The sequence below is a fragment of the Gastrolobium bilobum genome, unplaced genomic scaffold (genome assembly GCF_033153095.1).
Source record: "Gastrolobium bilobum isolate Gb01-03AN ecotype WA unplaced genomic scaffold, APGP_CSIRO_Gbil_v1 utg1631, whole genome shotgun sequence".
Taxonomy (NCBI): domain Eukaryota; kingdom Viridiplantae; phylum Streptophyta; class Magnoliopsida; order Fabales; family Fabaceae; genus Gastrolobium; species Gastrolobium bilobum.
The window spans coordinates 54545-66528 of NW_026896405.1; the positions used below are offsets into that span (position 1 = coordinate 54545).

Sequence of the window (11984 nt, forward strand, 5' to 3'; positions counted from 1 at the left end):
ATTTAAAATTTCAAATTTCAGATTTTGCAAAATAAATACATAATTTCGAAATTTAATTGATAAACCATTTAAAATTTCGAATTTCAGATGAGATGACCAATTCCAAGATAAAAAGCAATTAAAACAGCTGATTTTTTTTTGGATACCAATGTGATGAGCAGTGAGACATTCAATGCCTTGTCTGCAACTATTATTCGATTTAAAAATTAAAATTCAATTTTTAAAAGAGTTTTTTTTTATCAATTTACCAAATAAAGAAAGTTTGTATATAACCAAATTGTAGAATTAACCAGGGAGTGACACTTGACATCCAACAGTGAACTCTCCTTTATATATATATAGATTTGTAGTACCCTAAATTTTTTCCAAAGGAGGCGAATTTAGGAATGTACCTAGTTACCAGGCTCAAAAGATTTAGGCTCAAAAGAAAAAAGGCCCAATTTAATATAACTTAAACTAATTAGCTTCTTTTATTAATTTCAGTTAGAATTATAACTGAAATTAATAAAAGAAGCTAATTAGTTTAACCCTTTTTATCTTTTGAGCCTGGTAACATACCTCTCCAACGAAAATATCATTTATTTAATTCTTTGTTTGATTGTTTATCTATTTAATTCATGATACCAATTTATTGATTTTAGTATAACTTGAGAAGTCCTATTAAGCTAATGCGACTTTTTCATTATATATAAAGAAAAATTGAATTTTGATCTTTCTATATTTGATGGTTGTAATCTATGAAGCACCGACACTTCAAAATTTCTGACGTGTCGTGTCCGACACTTCCAGACACTCCAATACTTGTTGCAAAGATTCAAAAGAGATTCAAAAGTTACGTTGCGATACATTTTGAGTTCCAACTATTAGATTCGTTGGATTACGATTACTATTCTTATGTTTCTTTGCAAAATTGATGGGTATTATAAGTTTAGCTTTATTTTTTTTGTTAAATTATTGAATATTAAATATAATATACAATACATGAATTAAAAATATTATATAATATCAAAACGTGTCCTAACGTGTCGAAATTTAACATTTTTTAGAATTAACATGTCGGAGTGTCGTGTTGTGTCGTATTTCGTGTCCCGTGTCGGTATCAGTGCAACATAGGTTGTAATTAATTTGAGTTTAATAATTAAGTAATCAATATAATTTAATAAACTAGTACAAAAATATTGAAAATAAGACTTATTAATGTTATGTCAGAGTTAAAAAATCTTTCCTCGTATTTAATATATAAGTTTAATTTTTCACTTACAAACATATATAAATTTATCTTTCGCAAATATATAAAACTGAGTATGTTGTATTTTTTTTTCTTCTTCTTATTCATAAAATTTCACTGTTCTTACATACACGTAGAAACATTAATCTTATATAATATACTTTTTACAAACTCTTTTTCAAATGCAATTAAAAAACCACTATAATCAAGACTAGCTTTCTAACTGTATTTTTTAAAAAAATTGCAAAATTGTTGTACCAAAATCAATGAATTTTGGCGCATAATTTTTTAAATAAGCTGAAAATTCTTTCAATATATATATATATATATATATATATATATATATATATGGGACAGGATCAACTTACACCGGTGTAAGAATAATAAATTTTACACCAAATCTTAACCGTTGATTTCCATGCATCCAATGGTTGAGATTTATTTGGAATTAAAAATTAATTAATGAGTGAGACCTAATAAATCTTAACCGTTAGATGTAGAAAATCAATGATTAAGATTTGGTGTAAGATTTATTATTCTTACACCGGTGTAAGATGATCCTGCCCTATATATATATATATATATATATATATATATATATATATATATATATATATATATATATATGGGGCATGATCATCTTACATCGGTGTAAGAGTTAGAAGTCTTACACTCAATCTTGACCATTGATCCACTTGTATCCAATGACTTACATTACTAAAAAATTTGAGTCCTTACATATAAGTAAGATCAACAGACAAGATTGAGAGTATAACTTATACTGGTGTAAAATGATCCTGATATGTTATAAAAAAAAAAAAAAATGATCCTGATCCATATATATATGCGACAAAATATACTTGCCATCAAATTTTTTTACCACATTTACAACCAACCTAATCACCATTGATTTTCGTCAATCTAACTATTATAATTTATTAAGTTTATTTGAAATTAATAATTAATTAATAAATATGACTAAATAATTTTCAACAAATTATAACCGTTATATTGACAAAAATCAACGGTGATTAAGTTGGTTATAAATATGGTAAACTTTTTTGGTGGTAAGTATATCTTTCTCTTATATATATATATATATATATATATATATATATATATATATAGAGGTTTGGTGTTTGTGATTTTAAAAGACATAAAGTTATGTCATTTTAAGAGAGAGATAGATACAAAATAAAATTTTTATTTAAAATTTAAATTAAAAAAAACCACCGACTTTCTCTCTCCCATGATTTCCATTTTTTGTGTCTATCTCTCTCATAAAATTACATAACTTATGTCATTTAAAATGACAAACACCAAATCCATATATATATATATATATATATATATATATATATATATATATATATATAGGGGCATGTTATATTTACAAACTCTTACAAACTACACTATCTTTTCCCTAGAGAACACTAGTTTCACTATGTTCTTCCGGGAGAAGATAGTATAATTTGTAAAAATTTGTCAAAAAAGTTTGTAAACAGATCCTTCCCCGTATATATAAATGAAAAAAATATTTCTCTGACAACTTGAGATAAGTTTATCTTCGGCTACCCAAAATTACGTCATTTTGTTTATTTATTTCCTTACGTTAATTGATTACCCTTGAATGGTTATGATTCCTTTTTTTTCTCTCTTCCTTGATCACTATTGATCCATCTTTATACGATAATAATTTAGTAGCCGAAAATAAAATTATTTCAAATAGCTTGAGAAATGATAAGCCCATATATATATGGGAAAAATGTTTGTCATTTTAAATGACAGAAAATTATGTCATTTTAAGAGAGATACAAACACATAAAATTTGAATTTTAAATTAAAAAAAACCACCCACTTTCTCCCTCCCATGATTTTCGTTTTTCTGTGTCTATCTCTCTCTCCTAAAATGACATAACTTATGTCATTTAAAATGACAAACACCAAACCCTATATATATATATGCGTTTTATAAGAGTTATGTTGTAGGAAAAATGATTGTGTAATGTTATAGACATTCGTTTTGCGTACTGTAATTTTTTTTTTTTTCAAAATGTGTGGGCCCACAAAATGTTTTGTGTGTAGGAAATTTTGTGTGTCATGTTAAATGACAAATGCAAACCCCTATATATATATATATATATATATATATATATATATATTTAAGGGAAAAACATCTATCCTTTTTATATCCTTTTAGATCTTAACTGTTGATTTTCGTCCATCAACGGTTATAATCTATTATGTTAACTCAATGGGCCAAATTTATTATTAATTAATTAAAAATTTTGATCTAATAAATTATAATCGTGGACGAAAATCAACAATTTTAATCTAAAATGATATAAGCTTATGTTCTTTAAAATGATTGATGTTATTCTCGTATTTTAATTTTTATAAATATGGAATAAACATTTGGATAATTTTCTTATTAATTGTTTTTTCTCCTGTGCTGGTTTCCATCCGTAGTTCGCAGCTTCCATCCTTTTTCGATCGTTGAAGTGTTAGGGTTTATTTCCCTCTTCAATTCGTTCCTTCGATTCAATTGCTGCGTTCCGCGCATTCAATCCGAGATCGTGAGAGTGAGAGCGACGCGCTTCCTTGCTTGGTTGGGGACGAGATAGAGACGCCATGGGTGGTGACAGTGCCGTCGAGGAAGCGACGGAATCGAAGGGCGCAGAAGGGGTCAACATCAACGTTCGCTGCTCCAATGGTTCCAAATTTTCGGTTCAGATTGCCCTCGAATCCACCGTCGGATCCTTTAAGGATGTTGTCGCTCGGAACTGCGACATCCCCGCCGACCAACAGCGACTGATTTACAAGGGTCGGATCTTGAAGGACGATCAAACCCTGCAAAGCTACGGTAATTCTATTGTTGAATTTGACTTGTTAGGTAGGAACGATTCGATGCTGTTTGGATAAGTCTTGTTCACGGGTTTATGTTTTATTTTATTTTAAGTGATTGATAATTGGGCATGTATTGTAGATTATGTGGTTTCATTGAGGTATTCATGCGGATTCTGATTACATTTATATGCGTGGTTGTTTCATCGAAGAAAATGGCAAAACTGAAAATGTCTGGAACTCTGGTTTATGATGGATTAGGATTATTATATGGATGGTTGAAGTAAGAAAGCTTACTCACCATTTCTAATGGAAGATGGGTTGTTAGATGTGGAAGAGAAAGGTTTTATTTTCACACCTAATTAAGTGTGCTTCCACTTGGGGAAGATTGTTGATTTGTAATAACCTTCTGCTAATTTTTATCCCTATTTATTTATTTATTTATTTGCTTAAAAAATTGAGCTTGGAGGTGGCGGAATAAAATGTTTTCTCTGGTTTTGTTTTGGAACACTCTGGTTTTGTTCGCTGGATATTTGATTATGTACATGTAAATCACCAGGTCATGCAGACGTGATTTTCCTTTTTTCCTTTCACTTACATACTATCATGCTGCATGCATTTCAGTAAAATTGTAAATATTTGTTTAACTATGTCACCTGCAGATCCTTGAGAGTGTGGAATAACACTCTCTTCTTTGCATCTGTGTGGATTAATAATAATGTAGGATTAATTTGTTGACCATGCTTGGAATAGCATAGCTTGTATTAGGCAGAAAAGTACTGTGTTCCTTGCAGTGTTACATGGTTTGTTAGAATTCCTAGCATCCCTGGTTTGGGAACATTCAATCCCAAGCATAGGTCATTTGCAACCCAAAACGCTCAGAGGAGCATTCCAGATTTCTCAAGTGACGGAGCAAGAGAAGAGGAAGAAAGGATAGAAAAGAGAAAAGAAAGTCAGAGTCAAGGAAAAGGAACTTACACAAAGCAGTTACTGCGCATAGAGGAAAGGCTGCAAGGGGGAGAAAAGGGTTGGAGAACAAATTAAAACCCTAGAGATGGAAAGTGCAAAATGCACAACATTACTATAGGCAGAAAAGCAATGGAAAAAAAGAAAAGAAAATAGCCCTTGGCTATTTTTAATGCCGAAGCAGTAACCAATTGGCGAAACAGAAAGAAAGAACGAAACAAGATTTGCGAGAAAACATTTTTCTCTTTTCTTAATTTTATTTAACCAAAAACAACCTAATAATAATAGGGTTCTCCAAGCCTTAAATAGGCAAAATAAAATAACAAATAAGTAAATAACTATAATCATGCGCAATCAAAGGAGATAACGTACAATCAACGCATACTCAAACATAATCTAAAAATAACAAAAAAGGAAATAATTAAACAATTATTGAAAAACTCTAAACTATGGAATAAATTATAGAAAAACTCAATCCAAGTCAGTCACCCAGGTGCATCATTCTCCCCTGCCAAAAGAAGATTCATCCTCGAATCTAACGGGTCTTCATGGTTACTCTCGCACGTTAGGCCCTCTTCATCATCATGATAAGGAGACAATTCAGAAACACCAGAATTTTGTTCTATCACCGCACAAGCAAATATCTCAATGGCATTGGTAGATTCCTCTTGGGAACCTACTCTGGACAATATAGTGTTCTTTGCCTCCTCCTTCAATTCAGATGGACCCAAGGTAATAGTTAGTCCGTCCTTCTTGAAAGTGTTAAGTATTTTTGAAGCCATCGTGCTTTGTCTTCCTATCAAATTGCCACGGCCTCCCCTGTTAGATATGACACACATCCATCAGAATCACATTGCACCACACCTCATCAGTGTACCTTTTGCCGATAGAAAACTGCACGAGACACCTCTTCTTCACCTTCACCTCACTTCCTTTCTTTAGCCAAGCAAGCTTGTATGGTTGTGGGTGTTCCTCTATTTTCAATCCTAGCTTCTCAACCATGGTATTAGAGACTACATTCTCGCAGCTCCCTCCATCAATGATCATATTACACACCTTACCACCGCTGGTGCTCTTAGTGCGGAATATATTGTGTCGAAGCCATTTATGTGACAACCATAGCTCTGATATCAAATAATGCCGAAGCAGTAACCAATTGGCTAAACAGAAAGAAAAAGAACGAACACAAGGATTGCGAGAAAAAACTTTTCTCTTTTCTTAATTTTATTTAACCAAAAAAACCAATAATAATAGGGTTCTCCAAGCCTTAAATAGGCAAAATAAAATAACAAATGAGTAAATAACTATAATCATGCACAATCAAAGGAGATAAAACACAATCAACGCACACTCAAACATAACCTAAAAATAACAAAAAAGGAAATAATTAATAATTATTGAAAAACCCTAAACTATGGAATAAATTATAGAAAAGCCCAATCCAAGTCAATCACCCAGGTGCATTAATTTTTGGGCCTATTCAATTAGTTGTTATATTTTGACTTATGATTCATAATATTTTTTACTACGTATACTATAATTTGAAGTTTATGCACAGAGATCCAACCCTAAACACATTTTGATCTGAAATTGTGAACCGACTAACTATACCTCCTTGTACCGTATACTAGGAAAAGTTCTGTACCAAATTCATTTCGTAAAAGTACCAAAGTGTATCACGAACCATGTAACACTGGTTCCTCGAAAACAGAAGATTTCTTTACATTAAAACTCAGTCGTTTGATTTGCTAAAAAATAAAGGACAACATAGTAAAAAAAAAAATTGTACCTTGTTTGATTGTTCAAATAGTATAATTAATGGACAAAAAAACAAGTCAAAGGATTCTCTGAATTTTTGTTACCTACTAAATCATGTTACAAAATCTCGTTCAAAGCACAGAAAGAGGAAAGGATCAACAACCCCTACCTCTTCATATCTTGGATTGCTCGCAAAACAATGTGTAACATATGGTATATAATAAGTTTTGCTCTATTCTTTCTATGGATATTACAAAATTATAGTCCTGTGCATTGGTCTTCAAACAACTATGGACACAAAATTTCCCTTTGAATCAACCACTTGTGCTTAGCTGTATTATTTATGCTGTCTCTCAATATGCATCAGACTCATCATGTGGTTCTTAAGAAAGTATTCCTTAGTGAGTGAACTTAACTTACTTTTCTATTTATTTTTATAGGTTTGGATGCAGATCACACAGTGCATTTGGTTCGTGGCTTTGCACCTGCCAATACAACTGGTGGGACCAATACTAGTGGCACCAATACCACAACGAATAATGCCAGAGGTGCTGGTACTAATGATGATGGGGGTTTGGGAGGGCTTGGTTTTGGAGCTTCACTGTTCCCTGGACTGGGTATCAATGGGAGTGGGGGCAATGGCTTATTTGGCGAGGGCTTTCCTGATCTTGAGCAAATGCAGCAACCATTTATTTCGAATCCCAATTTAGTGAGAGAAATAATGAACACACCTGCTATGCAGAATTTAATAAATAATCCCGAGATAGTGCGGAATCTTATAATGAATAACCCACAGATGCAAGAGCTCATGGATCGAAACCCTGAGCTAGCTCACATACTTAATGATCCCAGCACTCTCCGCCAGACCCTTGAAGCTACAAGGAACCCTGAGATCATGCGTGAAATGATGAGAAATACAGACAGAGCAATGAGCAACATTGAATCTTCTCCTGAGGGATTCAACATGCTGAGGCGCATGTATGAAAATGTTCAAGAACCACTTTTAAATGCCACTACAATGGCTGGTAATACAGGAAATAATGCCGCAATGTCAGGGACTCATGGTGGCCAAGCCAGGGACCAATCAACTAATCCCTCAACTACTAGTTCTGAAGCAACTGCTGGTTCTCCCTTACCCAATACTAACCCGCTTCCTAATCCTTGGTCCTCTACTGCAAGTAAGTTCTGATACTATATTTTTCTCCTCAGAATCCTACGGCTGATTGCCTCTTTTCCACTAGTTGGTTTTAAAAACATTTTTCCTTCTTCTGATATTGTTGTCTGTTTAAGCTAGTAACTACAATTTTTTGCTGCTTGTGACTAATACTGTTGTAATTGATGGTGAACATTGTAGCTGGAGGTGCCCAAAATAATACTAGAAGGTCAACCACTGGTGGGGATGCTAGGCAGCAAGCACCTAGTGGCTTGGGAGGACTAGGTATGCCAGACCTTGAAGGCATGCTGGGTGGCAGTGCAATGCCAGATGCTGCTTTATTGACCCAGCTAATGCAAAATCCGGCCATCTCACAAATGATGCAAAGTATCCTTTCAAACCCGCAAACTTTGAATCAGGTATTTACTTACTGTGCCTAGTACAAGTACAAGATGCAATGTGCATGTATTGAACTGATCCTTCTAATATCTAATTTACTTTTTAGATTCTTGGTGTTAATACTGAACAGCGTGGCATGCCTGATTTAAATTCGCTAAGAGAAGTAATGCAAAATCCAGAGTTTCTTCGCTTGTTTTCTTCACCTGAGACATTGCAGGTAGACAGATTTAAAGTTTTATATCTGTTGATGAATTTCAATGAATATTCTTTGTTGATCATAGGGTTGGGTATGCGTCTTTCCTTGCATTAATATGTGGTATTATACTCAAGCTTTCAATTTTTCAAATGTTGCTTCAGATGTTTGCATTTGGTTTCTTTTGTGATAAATTCTAAAAGTACTTCTTGATATGGAAGAAATATTGAGCATCCAAACCTATTTGGACCAAGGGCATCCTCCCTAAGCATTTTTTTTGGGTGGGGATTGGCTCTTTCTATTTAAAATTTGATCTATTGTGATAAAGAAGAGGCTGCGTTGCTTACCTATGTAATTTGACGCTTCCTTGCTTTCAATTAATATTCTCACAACTCTGTCTTATTGAACAATGGCAGCAACTCTTGTCTTTCCAGCAAGCTCTTCTGTCTCAACTTGGTCAGCAGCAATCAACACGGTATGTAATTACACAATCCTGGTCTTTTCATTCTCAAGTGGCATTTTTAAGAAACAAGAATTCCAATTTGTCAATGTCTCAGTGCTTTTGCTAAATGATGTACTTTTTTACTCTGCCCTAGTGGCTAGCCCACCCATTGCAACTGACCTTACACCTAATTCCCTCACCTGTGCATTCTTGCATCTTTTTTTCTTTTTCATGATTAATTTGCTAAAGGTCATTCATTGTTATGGCTTCCTTTTACTGGCCATGATTACAAGGCACTCTGTTTGAAAACCAGGATTTTTTAATATTTCCCCGTTAACAATCATTGAAAGAGGATGTTTTTGAATTTGTCTGTGTAAGAGGAAAGCTAATTATACCATTTATATTTCAGAAATAAAGATAGCTGATCAATGTATGTATGTCATATTAAAATCCAAAATAAATATGGTCCCCATTGTGATTCATCATGTCATAGGTATTTGAAAGTAAAAAAGTTCAAAGCTTTAATATTTTATATGCTTAAAATCATTATAAAGTGTAACTGCTTTCTGAGCTTAGGAATTGGTTAATCTTCTTACTAAACCATATGACACTTCTTGTACTATAAGCATCTAACGAAATCAGCATACAACTCAAGGCCTTTTGATTGTGATTTTTCCTGGAGACTACTAAATAGTATTTATGGTTTAAATTTTTATGTGGTGTGTGTCATAGTTAATGCTTGGGATGATTGATGTCATTGCTTAAAGTAGTTTGGTGGTGGTTTATGTTTTGGCTGGCTGGCCTAATCTGTTAAAATATACAGTATGTATGTCCTCTGTTTTTTGCTGGCTTGATTTTCTATTAATCTGGTAAGCTTCTGCAGGGAATCGGGTCAAACTGGTGGAGGCCCTGGTATGCAAAACAACCCTCCATTCTTGATTTATGTTTATAAAAATTATGTGCTGTTATTTTGTTGCTGTGGTATTGCATTGGCAATTCAAATTGCTTGGTCATCTCTTAAGATTTTCCATCCATACTTTAGTTAGTATGAATTATAATTATATGACTTGGTTGAACGTCTAAGAATGTAATGGAGTTTACTCTTCTACTTTCTCTGCATGATGATATTTAGGTCAGCAGTGTGTTTATTTTTCCTAGCTTACTAAAAATGAGAATTTTATTAGTTGTATTTTGATGACTGCCTTTACTTAGACTTTGTTAGGTGGTTCATAAATCATAGAACGGGGTATGTGTGTTTAAAAGTTGTGGACTTGGACAACGGGCACTGCGTGAAATCCTTTCAAACCAAATTTAAGCTTCTAATTTAATTCTATGATGCATTAATTCATGTGCTACCTTTAGAAGGCCAAATGCACTAAAACATCCTTTGGCCTGGTTGTATCCCTAGCAATGAAATGGAGAAGAGTTAAGTTTGGTGGTAGATGTGGGATGATGAAACTGCCATTTGTTTGCAAGAAGAAATTGTAACATTTGTTCAAAATTACTACAAATTGTTTTATTGGTAGGATCGTTGAACAACATGGGTTTGGAGATGTTATCGAGCATGTTTGGTGGACTTGGAGCTGGTAGCCTAGCTGTTCCAAATAGATCAAATGGTTAGCATTGTTGTTGTCTTTTTCTTTTTTGAAATAAATTTTAAATTATATTAATCTGTAGCACCCTATATTATTTAGTGGATTTTCAAGTAAGTCGTTTTATTTTAAAAGCTTGTAACTGGGTGTTTCTAATTTTAAATATTTCTAATTGGTCCCTGCCATTAGAGGAGAGGTTTATGTTTCTAACAGTAAGATGAATTCAGGGATCCTATTAAAAAAATTTAAATTATGGGAGCCCAAAAAAGTTTGTAATTTGGTCCCCTATAGTTTAAAAAATTTATCGTTGGACCCTTACTATTAGAGCACCGTTATAATTTTTTAGTAGTGCTTTACCGACAGGTACCCACTTGGAAAATTTTAAAACTAGCGGCCCATTTATAAACTTTCAAAACATTTGGACCTAATAAAAAATTCCCCATATAATAGAGTGACATACGAATTAGTTTAACCTAGATTTTATATGGATATTGGTCTTCTCCTGTTCTTGAATAGCAAGATATGGTTCTGTTAGATAGAGAAAGAGACAATTTTTGTTCAAGATCAGGAGAGGATTCAAAGTCATTTTATAATGCTTTCACTGACTTCGTTGCCTTCTCAGAGCCACCAGAGCAATTGTATGCCACCCAGCTTTCACAGCTTCAAGAGATGGGATTTTTTGACACGCAAGAGAACATAAGGGCTCTCACTGCGACTTCTGGGAATGTTCATGCTGCAGTTGAACGGCTTTTGGGGAACTCTGGTCAATAGCGGATAATATTGGCAAATTCCTTTCATGAAGTTCTCTTCCGTAGAGATTTGAGGTTGATCACTTTGAACCCAGTACTGTTCAAGCACCTTTCTGGGTGTTTACATCAAATAAAAAATCTGTCCAAATTATAGTGGTCAGAGCTGAAATTGTGCAGATTATGTATACATTGGATTGTGATCGTTCCCTCCCTTTCCCCTCTCCCCCTTTTCGAGTTCTCATGGTCCTATTTTATTCATGTACATACTTATATGAAAACTAGTATTGGACGCAGCATGAGAGCATAAATATTTTCAATGTGAATTGAGTTTTATACCATTCTTTTGTATTAATACTTAATAACTCCATAAGTACTGATTTGGCAGGTGGGAAGGGACATGGGACTATCCGTTAAATCCCAAATGTTAGAATGTGGTGTGAATTACCACATTGATCGTTTAGCTTCTATTTTGTTCGAGTTATTTCGTACAAATATGTTGATTCATTTTTTCCCCTTCATTGGTTTGGTTTGGATCAATTGGATATTTTGCACATCCCTAGTCTAAAGTATGATGTCTGAGTTTAGTGTGTTACATCTAACAATTGTTTGATTATCCATTCAACCACAAAAGAAGTACAATGGCCTTTAGTGCAGTAAACA

General features: G+C 33.4%; 1 protein-coding gene across 2 annotated transcripts; it reads left to right on the top strand.

Moving 5' to 3' along the window:
* The first annotated feature begins 3690 nt into the window (after nt 1–3690).
* On the top strand, nt 3691–11713 carry LOC133299544 (ubiquitin domain-containing protein DSK2b-like). Of its 2 annotated transcripts, XM_061499011.1 has the most exons (8): nt 3691–4091; nt 7237–7974; nt 8151–8368; nt 8455–8565; nt 8958–9016; nt 9867–9895; nt 10510–10599; nt 11198–11713. In XM_061499011.1, exons 1-8 carry the CDS (start codon nt 3860–3862, stop codon nt 11344–11346), a joined length of 1626 nt encoding a protein of 541 aa, XP_061354995.1. In that variant the 5' UTR covers nt 3691–3859; the 3' UTR covers nt 11347–11713. The 2 variants fall into 2 exon arrangements, with proteins under 2 accessions (XP_061354995.1, XP_061354996.1); XM_061499012.1 differs by lacking the exon at nt 10510–10599.
* Nucleotides 11714–11984: the final 271 nt, after the last annotated feature.